This window comes from Haliaeetus albicilla, chromosome 26, assembly GCF_947461875.1.
Source record: "Haliaeetus albicilla chromosome 26, bHalAlb1.1, whole genome shotgun sequence".
Taxonomy (NCBI): Eukaryota; Metazoa; Chordata; class Aves; order Accipitriformes; family Accipitridae; genus Haliaeetus; species Haliaeetus albicilla.
The window spans coordinates 19,797,618-19,807,935 of record NC_091508.1 but is presented as its reverse complement, the minus strand read 5'-3'; the positions used below and the strand labels follow the sequence as shown (position 1 = coordinate 19,807,935).

Genomic DNA, 10,318 nt, shown 5'->3' with positions numbered 1-10,318 from the left:
TCCCCGCCAATCGAGAGCGCCGCCGATGCCGCGGCGGGGCGGGACTGACGCACGTGGTCGGCGACAGGGCGCTGCCGGGTCCCGGCTCCCCTCCCCTGTGCCGCACACCGGATGTGCCGCCGCCTCCGCGGCCTTTAATAGCTCCGCAAAACCCGTTACACAGCGGCCGGGACGAGGGTTACAGACCGCCTGAGAGGGCCGAGCCCCGCCGCAACCTCGGGGACTCGACGCCCTGCGCAAACCGCCCACCGCCAGCCCTTTTCCCTCCGCCATGACGGGGAGAGAACGGCAAGGGGAGTCCCGGCCAAAACGCGGGGTGCTCACGGGGTCACGGCCAAAACGTGGGGTGCTCACGGGAGCGCGGGGTACGAGGGGAGGCAGGGCCGTGGTCCCGGCCTAGCAGGAAAAGGGGTGTAATCTTGTCCCTTCGGGTTTTAGCGACCCGGGGCGGCCACAGCCACGCGGCAGGTAGAGATGGGAAAGCCGGTTCTGCAGCGGCGCTAACAGCTTCACACATCGTAGCGAGGTTGAGTATCAGAAATTAACTTTGAAGAAATGGTTTCCGCATGAAAGCAAAGTTCTCAGTTTTGTTTGAGTCACTGTCCGTCTTCTGACACTTCAGAAATTCTGTCTATTGATTTAAGGAGATCAGCGACGAGCTGCAGCGATTCTGCTCCGGAGACCAGCTGCCTGGAACGTGGGAGAGAGACAGCATTAGACTGAGGAGGAGAGGATGAAGTAGCCAGGCAGCATTTTGGTGGTGTTTACCCGTGCAATGTGATTTTTCAAGAAGCAGTTTATCTGGACTTACACTTCTTGAAGTGAAGTGTAAGAGACATAGAGATCCTAAGTATAATGGCTTTACATTAAGTAAAAAAATAGGACTTACACATTCTAGTTATTTTTATTACCTAAACCTGGAGGAAAACATGTTGCAGGTAAGTAAGAACATGGACTAGCTGATCTGGCATACAGAATACAAGAACCCGAGTTTCAATCCTAAAAAACCCACTGGGGACACGTAGTTGTGACCTCAGTACTTAGACAAGCCTCAGGGGTAGCGTTAGGAGAGTCGTCTTAAAACAACTCACTTGATCGAAGACCGGGAGTTTGTTATAACCGTGAGAAGGTTCTGTAAGGCAAGGTCTGCGTTTTGTTTCACCACAGCCAGACTCGCCGACTGGCCCGACCTCAAGGCTTCATTCTCTGTCTTGTAATTCTTCAGCTGAACCTAGGGAGGAAACAAACACTTTATATGAAAACAACTACAAAACTCTGCTAGATACTTTACAACTAAAGCAACTAATGAACACATTCATACAGCAGTTTATTAGCTACAGCAGCTAATGAATAGATCCTGTAACCAGACTGCCTAGAGAGAATGTCTTCCCTGCTCTGGAGAGCAGTCTCTGACAGAAAACTACAACTTAGAAGCCTTTATTAAAACTGAAAACGTACACAGCATTTTCACGTCTGCTTGTTTCACAGAACCAATCCAGTGTTGTAACAGTGGCGTGCCCCAGCTCCGACAGCGGTGATGGAAGCTGTTACCCGACGTGGATGCTATCATCTAACTACGCAGGCCCTGCTGAGCTGTCTCTAATATCTGTCAAGCTTCTCTCCCTTCTCTGCCAGGCACTTTCCTACAGCTAAACACCCATTTGCCCTGTTGCCTTACAGCATTCACAGGTCCCCAAAAATCAAACACATCACACGAAACTTCAGCAAAATAGTAACTGAAGTGCCACACGTCACAGAGATGAAGTTAACAGTCTGCGTAGGGCTGAAATGTTCTAGTCTAGAACATCTTCTCTGGCATTCACTAGGAAAAATGAGGCATAGTTAAGATTTTTCAATATCTTTTTTATAGGCTCAATTTCAAGATGTATGCTTTCAGCCCCAGGACATTCAGCAAGGCCTTAAGAATACTGCTTCCTACCTGAAGTAGCGCATTTTCCTGTTTCAGTTTTGTAGCATTGTTTTCTGCTTTAACAGCCCGTTTCTGAAATAGAATAAAGATTATTTATACCATAGCAGTGCTTAAGACAGAGCAGGCTGTTTGACCTACGTAGGAATACACGATTCCAGCACATAACTTTAAAGTGATGTGCTTTGCGTTATACCACCTTGTGTTCTGAATGCTTTACGAGATGGGGATAGTGCCCCCAGTCATGTCTGATCAGCTGTCTCCTCTCCTCCCCATTTTTCCTTTCTGATATCTTCAAGTGCCATCCATCACTTCTGGACATATATATTTTTTTTCTTGGACAAGAGGAAAAGGTACTCAGTATAAATAAGCAAGCGGGAAAAACAGCTCTTAGTTCATATAGGAGGTGTTTTCAGAAGGCTGCAAAAAAGCAATTGAAGGTGTGATGAATCCGAAAATGGTATTTCTGCAAAGACCTCCCTTATTCTAGGTAGTGAAAGGAGTTCTGGACTGGGACTTGTTATAAGGGGAAAGTCTGAACCCATGCCAGAGCTGTTTAGTGCTCACACTGGTGAAGCAATCACTTCAGCTTCCCTCACTCTCCCGCGGGAGGAAGGAAGAGGAATGGAACTACACCAGCTGCGAGCAAGCTTCTGCTACTGTGACCAATGCTTACAGTCATCAGCTGGAGATTCTGTTCCACGTGCTGCACCATTGCTTCCAAATCTTGCGCCTCTTTTTCTTCTTTAATTTTGTTCTCCTCAAGCTTCTTTTCAAGCTTCCTCATCCTTAAAAAACAAGAGACAATGTACAGTAAGCACTTGTAACATTAAATACTTCAGTAAGAAAATTCTAGGGAAGAAACTCATTCTTTCATGTTATAAGAAAAATGAAGTCTTCCCGCAAAACTACACTTCTAGGCTGTGGTTCAGGGGATTTCTTTGCTCAACATCCATTAGCATTAACGGGAACTATACAGCTGAATGCAGAAAGGCCATGCAGAAAACACAGTTGTTCACAATCAGTCTAGATAAGGGTAATTCTGAAACAGTTACCTCATCACCATAGAAGTACCAGCTGCCTCACTGTGAGGAGCAGCAGAGTGCAGAGGATTCAGATGGGAACTTAAGAAATTGCCACCCTAGATAAGTCACCAGGTTGCTTAACCTAAGGAAATTCAAGTCTCCCAATATCAAGTTGCTCACCAGCAAAAATAAAAATGCTTCTCTTGCTTCAAAGGAGAGAGATTAAGATTCATTATTTTGTTAATCTAAAGCTTTATGAAATGCATCCTGTCAAGCCCTACCCTCATTTTCACTAAGCACCTAAACTGCATGAAGCGTAAGCCACACAAACACACTCATCAGATGCCAGCTTGCTACTTACTTTCCAAGCCTTTTTCAATAAGAAAACCAGGTTTGTTAAAGCTTTTTAATAAATAGCATAGATTTCAACTACATTTTTCTTCTTTAAAGACGTTGACTGTTTCCAGTGAGCACCTCTTCTAAGACAACTCCTTGCTTATGTGGTTACTTTCCCCCATATTGTGGCTTACGCACTTGTCTGCTTGGGTTTCAGAGAAAATCTGAAGCTTATTGATCTTGCTTCTCAAACTGGCATTCTCTTCTTTCAGCTAAAAAATAAAGATTCTCATTAGAAATGAGGGTGTGGTTTCACAACACTACTAGCACTCCAAGACAAGTACCAGAAGAAACATTCAGCTTTAACTCTAGTGCTGGAAAGTCTTGCACTTTCTATTATATTCAAGCTTACTTTCACACCTGATTTTCCCCTCTCGAAACCACTTAACTTCACTAACCCTCTGGGGCACAGAAACGTGGCACTGAAACAGCCACCGCAGAGCGACTCATTGAATGCTGTTAATTCTAAATTAATATGACTTCAAGAGGAAGAGCATGAGCAAGTCACCTGGGTCACACCAAAAGCAGCGGGACAGACAAGGTGCTAGATCTGACTTATGCTGCAGAGCAGTTTTCCAGACCTACTTCTCTCCCTCAGGCTGCCACGTATTGCGCAGCCCTTGCTGACAGCACGCTTTGACACCAAGTTTCTCTAAGAACCTGATACCCGAGCTCGGAGCTACTTGACAGAAGACGGAGCTCGCAGGCAGCGTTTGTGTCTGCGTTTCTCTCTGAGAAAGGAGCCGGGAGGTTGGCCGAGGTGCTTACCTCCTCGTAGCTGGGCTGCCGAAGGGAGTGAAAGCCCGGCCCCGGGGGGGCTCCGAGGCAGGCCATGCTCGGGTCCTCGCTGCCTGCCAGCCCCGCGCCCTCACAGAAGAAGGAGCCGGCGGAGGGCGAGGTGGGGCCCGCGACGGCGAGGTGGGCCTGCTCCACGACCAAGGGCTGGTAGCTCCCGCTCCATTCCTCCTCCTCGTCCTCCGCCTCTCCGGGCGGCGCCGGATCCGGGAATAAGAGGGGGCCGAGGCTCGGGCCGGGCCGCGCCGCCTGCGGAGGGGAGAGCAGCGCAGAGGGGCTGAGGTGGGCGCGGGACGGGCGCCTCAGCGCGGCGGGGCCCGGCCGCGCCTCCGCCCGGGCCCTACCTGGTGAGCACCGCCCGCCTCCTCGCAGCTCCGCGCCTTGCTGCGGACGAACTCGCGGAAGGAGAAGGGGTTGGGCTCGGCCGGACCCGGACCCGCCGCCATGGCCGCCCCACCTCCGCCCTCTCCGCTACCCGGGCGACCACCGACCGCGGGGCGGGGCCTCGCCTCAGAGCGCGTCCCGCCTCCCTTCAGAACGGACCAATTAGCGAGCGGTCACCGCAACCTCACCCAACCGCGGCCTCTCCCGGGTCCCGCCTCCCCGACCCCTTTCCCCGCCCATCCATTCCCCGGGAATCACCGCGGCTGCGCAGTGCCGCCTGCCCCGCACGCACGTGACCCCGCGCCGGGCGGCAGCGAGGCTCCCGGTTGACGGCAAGATGGCGGTCGCCATGGCGTGGCTGCGGCGGGGCGCTTGGGGCCCGGCCCGGCGGTGAGCGGGGAGGGAAACGGGGGCGGGCGGGATGCAGCGCCCGGTACCGGCCGGCGGGGGAGCTGCTGTTGGGGCGCCCGGCCTCGCTGACAGCGGCTCCCGCTGTCCCGCAGGTGCGGACTGGCGGCCGGCCGGAGCTACAGCGGCGGCGGCGCCTACCCCAGCGTATCGCTGACCTGCCCGCTGCCCGGCGTGCCCAAGGCGGTCTTCGCGGCGGCCGAGGGCCGGGAGAGGTTCGAAACTCGGGTGACGGTACTGGAGAACGGGCTGCGCGTCGCCTCTCAGAACAAATTCGGGCAGTTCTGCACCGTGGGCCGTGAGTACCCACTCCCCGGCAAAGGGGGGGCGTCCTGGCGGGGGCACCGGGCCGTGAGCTGCACCGGGCTGAGCTGGCCTGGCCAGGGACGCAGCGGTGACACTTCCCCGCCTGCGGGGGCCTGGCCGGGTGTAAGGAGCAGGGAGTGGGGTGGTGGTGTATGTGATAAAAGTCACGCTGACTTCTGCTTTTCTTAACGCTAGTTCTTATAAATTCGGGATCAAGACATGAAGCCAAATACCTCAGTGGCATCTCTCACTTCTTGGAAAAACTGGCCTTCTCCGTGAGTACCATACTTGTCATAGCAGGGTCCCAGAGTCTGTGTGAAACACCGTAAATCTGCACCTCAGCGAGTGGCCGAGGGCAGGGCCTGCTCCTTGCGACAGCACTGTGGGTCTGATCTGTTTAAAGAGATGGTTGATAGTATTCCTCATTAATTAGTGTGACTGTAGTTGTATTTTGAAAGTCTGTTGTGCTTTCACCTTCAAGGTTAGTGAGTATTTAGCAAACCATTTGACTTAATGTAGAAGATGCTTGTTCTGGGCTATGCTGAAGGATTATAAACAGTTATTGCTTTACTAATTAGTAACACTGGTATATCTTCTTAGTCCACAGCTCAGTTTGGCAGCAAAGATGAGATCCTTCTCACCTTAGAAAAGCACGGGGGCATTTGTGACTGCCAGGCGTCGAGGTATGATGCTCTTTCTCTCTGCTCTGTTACCTGAGTGGTTGTAACACTGACAGTAGTTTGAGTTGCTTTTTCTGATGTGTGGCAGTAGAAGCCACTTTGTGTTTCTAAGCAGCAAAAATGCATTTGTGGCAACTGCTAAGAAGCTACAAAAGTGAACCTGAAACGGTTATAAAAGTCAGTTCTATTTCCTTTCGAAACCTTTTAATGAGTAATGGTCAAGCAGCTTTATCTGTGACTTCCTGATGCACGTTTACTGAATGACCATAGAAGTGACTTCTCAATGCAGAACCCTTCCACTTGTGTTGCAGGGACACCATAATGTATGCTGTTTCTGCTGATGCCAAAGGCCTGGACACAGTGGTCAACTTGCTGGCTGATGTAGCGCTACAGCCCAGGTTATCAGGTCTGGGAACATAAGTCTCTGTCTCAAAAAAAGACTCCCAACACATGACTTGCTATTAGATTTTAGAATTCTTCATTAGACAGTGCTCATCAAGAAGCTATCATGTAGCAATTGGCTATTTTGCGTGATGGTTGTCATCTCTTGCATTCTTTCTTATTACAGATGAAGAGATTGAGATGACTCGAACTGCTATACGATTTGAGCTTGAAGACTTGAATATGAGACCTGATCCAGAGCCTCTGCTCACAGAAATGATCCATGCGGTAAAACACTGAAAAGTCTATCTTGCGTGCAGTTCCCTGTATGAGAGATGCTGCATTCTCTTCATCAGTTTTTCATCAACTTCAGTGTTTATTTTAGATTATTGTGAGAACAGATTTTTCTGTTATTCAGTTAGATTTCAGTGGTGGGAGAATTTTGCTGTCCCTCCACTTTGAAATCCTACATTCACACATGTAAGGTTTTAACCTAAACTAAAACGATCTATAACTTATTTTTGCTGACATGGGTGACAACAAATTGTTGAGTTATGCTGACATTAGTGAAATAATGCTCAGCTTGTGCTCTCTTACATGTCTCAAACAGGTAGGCATAATTCTAAAACAGAAAAAGAAAGTTTAGATGGAGGGGGGTGCAGTAATAATTGTTACTGTAATGTATCTGTTTCCTTTTAGGCAGCCTACAGAGAAAATACAGTTGGACTGAACAGGTTCTGCCCAGTGGAAAACACTGACAAAATTGATCGAGAAGTCCTGCATTCATACCTGCGCAACTACTACACACCAGACAGGATGGTCCTTGCCGGGGTGGGAATTGAGCACGAGCAGTTAGTGGAGTGTGCGAAGAAATATCTGCTTGGAGTGGAGCCGGTGTGGGGCAGTGGGCAGACCAAGGACGTGGACAGATCTGTGGCTCAGTACACAGGAGGCATTGTCAAGGTAAAAGGAAGGTGGAGGTGCAGATTTGGACTTGAACTGATTTCTCTATAGGCTTTGCTTTTCTAAAATTACATACCATTCATGAACATGAGCCAAAACTGGCCATGACAGCCATTATCTGGGTGACAGGTTAATTATTGGGAATGTATCAAGCTGGATACAACAGAGGTGAAAATCAGTCCTAATCATTTGTCTGCCCTTCCCACAGGTTGAAAAAGATATGTCAGATGTGAGTCTGGGCCCTACTCCCATCCCAGAGCTTACCCACATCATGATTGGATTAGAAAGCTGCTCATTTTTAGTAAGTATCAACCTAAAATCCTTTGTTTTGGGTGCCCTGTACTTGAAGAATCCCAGAGTACAGTATTTCATGTAAACGTTGGCACTTTTGCTGCTGGTGCTGCATGTACAGACAAGCAGCTTTTTCACTGACAGTTTGAAGAAGGCACTGACCTTTACGCTCTTCTGACTCTTCTTCTCCCTCTTTACTCATCCCAGACCCTTGCGAGCTCTGCTATTAGCTGACTGAATTTCTTGTTGCAATTCAGGAGGAAGATTTCATTCCCTTTGCTGTATTAAACATGATGATGGGAGGCGGTGGCTCTTTTTCAGCTGGAGGGCCTGGCAAGGGCATGTTCACCCGACTGTATCTCAATGTGCTCAACAGGTTTGTTTGCCTTTCTGTTTAAGAAATAGCAGAAATGGTCTTCTCTAGCAGGTTCACACAGATGGCTTCATCTTTTGAAAGCCAGCACCCCCGGGTTTTACATCAGCTTATTCTGCTTGAAACGTGTGGGGCCGATTTGTTAGTAGGTATTTTGAGAGGGTGAAAGGGCAGAAGTGACCAGGAATCCTGTCTTCCTCCACTAGCCCAACCCATCGTTTAATCAGGGGGTATTAACAGAATTGGCAGTAGGTACCAGTAATACTGCTCTGCATTGTTCTGGGTTTGGTCTCAAGGATGCAAGTGGAGAGAAGGAACAAGATGGCACATGCAGAAATTGTCAGAGGCAGGGATTGATAATTCTCATTGACACTGCTGAGGATCCTGAAAATGCACTAGGAGGGGACTCACTGTCCACGTTTGTTTAATTTTTACATTTAAATTCTGGTTTTTAGATTTTTTTTTTTTAAGTACTGTTTGTATACTCACAGGCACCACTGGATGTATAACGCAACCTCTTACCACCACAGTTATGAGGATACAGGTCTCCTGTGTATACATGCCAGCGCAGATCCAAAACAGGTATGTAGTCCTGTATTCAAAGACAGGTGTCCTTTAAAAGTAATCGCGTTGGTTATTACCAGACAGGAACGTTAACAGAATAAGCATTGTTCTAATCTTCTTTCAATTATCTGTTTTTCCTAGGTTCGAGAGATGGTGGAAATCATCACAAGAGAGTTCATTCTAATGGCAGGAGCAGTAGGAGAGGTCAGCAGCCTAACTTGCAGACTGTGCAGATGGGCTTTGAGCTGAAATACTGCATTGCACTGGCCTTGCTAGAATGAAATTTTGTAGATAAGTATGCTAAGTATTTCTGTAAAAGAATATAGTAATTTTAGCAACATGTTCACAGAGAGGAAGGTGTTTCCAGAACTTCTATGTGGTATCTTGTATTAGAGAGCAGTGGCCAGAACATCTATCTGTATTTGCTGCTCATTTACAGGTAGAACTTGAGCGAGCGAAGACGCAGCTGAAGTCCATGCTCATGATGAACCTTGAGTCTCGGCCAGTTATCTTTGAAGATGTGGGAAGGCAAGTGTTGGCAACAAACACAAGGAAGCTACCTCATGAGCTCTGTGCCCTGATCAGTGAGTAGACAATGCTTTTCCTTGCCTTGATTGAACTGTACGTACAATTAGGTGGGGGGGGGCAACTTACAACGTATTCTTGTAGCACAGATGAATTGCCTTAGAAAGCACGAGGGCATAAATTCTACAGATACATATTTCAAACTGATTTTCTCAATTGATTGCAAGCTAGCACAATGCTTATTTTTGTCAGAAGGAAGGAAAAAACCCAGAAGCATGGTAGGGAAGGTCTAGAGTTAGTTACTGGTTTTCTGAGCACAGGGTCTGACTCAGAATCATAATAAAGCTGCTTCATGCTATTTAGAATGTAGTGGTCACAGCTCTGGCTTTTTTTTTTTTTCTTTCTGCAGGTCAGGTGAAATCTACTGATATCAAGAGAGTGGTCACTAAGATGCTTCATAAAAAACCAGCTGTGGCTGCACTGGGTGACTTAACGGATTTGCCCACTTATGAACACATCCAGGCAGCGCTTTCCAGCAAGGATGGGCGACTCCCTCGGATGTACCGGCTCTTTCGATAAAACAGTGCATCTTGCACATGTCTGACAGACTTGCTTCTTTTTTAATATATTTATGAGATTATAATGTTGCTGCAAGCATTTTCCCCCATCTTTCCAGGCATACTGTTCAAACATGGAGCTGTGCTACAGCTGAACAAAGCTGCTTCAGCACACTGGTCTGTAAAAGGCTCGTTATGTCGGGCTTAAAGGCCTACCCTGGCTCTGGATGAGTACTTTGACCCTCTGAATAGGTTACAAGAGAAGATGGGTTTATACAGGCTTCTCTTGGCACTGGGGAGAAAATGGCAAGCCAAAATAATCATCACTACAACTGAAAGTGTGTATCTATCTGAGAAGGCAGTCACTGCTGTGTGTTACCACTTAATCCTATTAATCAGCAGTAGAGGCGGGGCTGTCACACTGGGGGTCCTGGGGCGTGCCCTTGTTTGAGGAATGTGGTGGCCTATTAAAGAGCTTGGCTTACATATAGCTGAATTCAAAGACTATTTATAGCTGTTACCAAGGTGAACAAAGTCTTGGTCAAACTGAATTAGAAAATATTAGTTATTATCCATGTGAAGTTAAGCAAAAAGTTTCCTGCAGTACAAGCATCATGGATCCATTTCATCAGTGTCATTTACCATTTGCAGTACTACTAGAAATCATGTCTGGGAACAACTTCATAATTTTGCTAGAGCTCAGAAGAAAGTAGACCTATGGCATAACTAACAGTTTCTGGGGA

The 10,318-nt window shown here is 48.0% G+C and overlaps 2 protein-coding genes across 2 annotated transcripts; one reads left to right on the top strand and one right to left on the bottom strand.

The window, feature by feature from the left end:
- Positions 1 to 113: 113 nt before the first annotated feature.
- Positions 114 to 4,659, bottom strand: ENTR1 (endosome associated trafficking regulator 1). Its single transcript, XM_069771115.1, has 7 exons — positions 4,488 to 4,659; positions 4,117 to 4,392; positions 3,487 to 3,560; positions 2,604 to 2,715; positions 1,940 to 2,002; positions 1,092 to 1,231; positions 114 to 690 (listed from the first exon to the last, which is right to left on the bottom strand). Exons 1-7 carry the CDS (start codon positions 4,587 to 4,589, stop codon positions 597 to 599), a joined length of 861 nt encoding a protein of 286 aa, XP_069627216.1. The 5' UTR covers positions 4,590 to 4,659; the 3' UTR covers positions 114 to 596.
- Positions 4,660 to 4,790: 131 nt separating this feature from the next.
- PMPCA (peptidase, mitochondrial processing subunit alpha) lies at positions 4,791 to 9,611 on the top strand. Its single transcript, XM_069771098.1, has 13 exons — positions 4,791 to 4,917; positions 5,031 to 5,233; positions 5,437 to 5,516; positions 5,842 to 5,924; positions 6,233 to 6,327; positions 6,490 to 6,590; positions 7,002 to 7,265; positions 7,474 to 7,566; positions 7,814 to 7,932; positions 8,421 to 8,511; positions 8,635 to 8,697; positions 8,933 to 9,077; positions 9,428 to 9,611. The coding sequence occupies exons 1-13, from the start codon at positions 4,865 to 4,867 to the stop codon at positions 9,595 to 9,597; spliced, it is 1,560 nt and encodes a 519-aa protein (XP_069627199.1). The 5' UTR covers positions 4,791 to 4,864; the 3' UTR covers positions 9,598 to 9,611.
- Positions 9,612 to 10,318: the final 707 nt, after the last annotated feature.

Excerpts from the sequence above, each read along its gene's own strand:
- ENTR1 (XM_069771115.1), bottom strand. The coding sequence starts at position 4,589 with ATGGCGGCGGGTCCGGGTCCGGCCGAGCCCAACCCCTTCTCCTTCCGC. Across the intron at positions 4,393-4,487 it reads AGGCGGGCGGTGCTCACCAG|GCGGCGCGGCCCGGCCCGAG; the intron begins GTAGGGCCCGGG and ends TCCCCTCCGCAG. Across the intron at positions 3,561-4,116 it reads GGCAGCCCAGCTACGAGGAG|CTGAAAGAAGAGAATGCCAG; the intron begins GTAAGCACCTCG and ends TTTATTTTTTAG.
- PMPCA (XM_069771098.1), top strand. The coding sequence starts at position 4,865 with ATGGCGGTCGCCATGGCGTGGCTGCGGCGGGGCGCTTGGGGCCCGGCC. Across the intron at positions 5,234-5,436 it reads GCAGTTCTGCACCGTGGGCC|TTCTTATAAATTCGGGATCA; the intron begins GTGAGTACCCAC and ends TCTTAACGCTAG. Across the intron at positions 7,933-8,420 it reads TATCTCAATGTGCTCAACAG|GCACCACTGGATGTATAACG; the intron begins GTTTGTTTGCCT and ends GTATACTCACAG.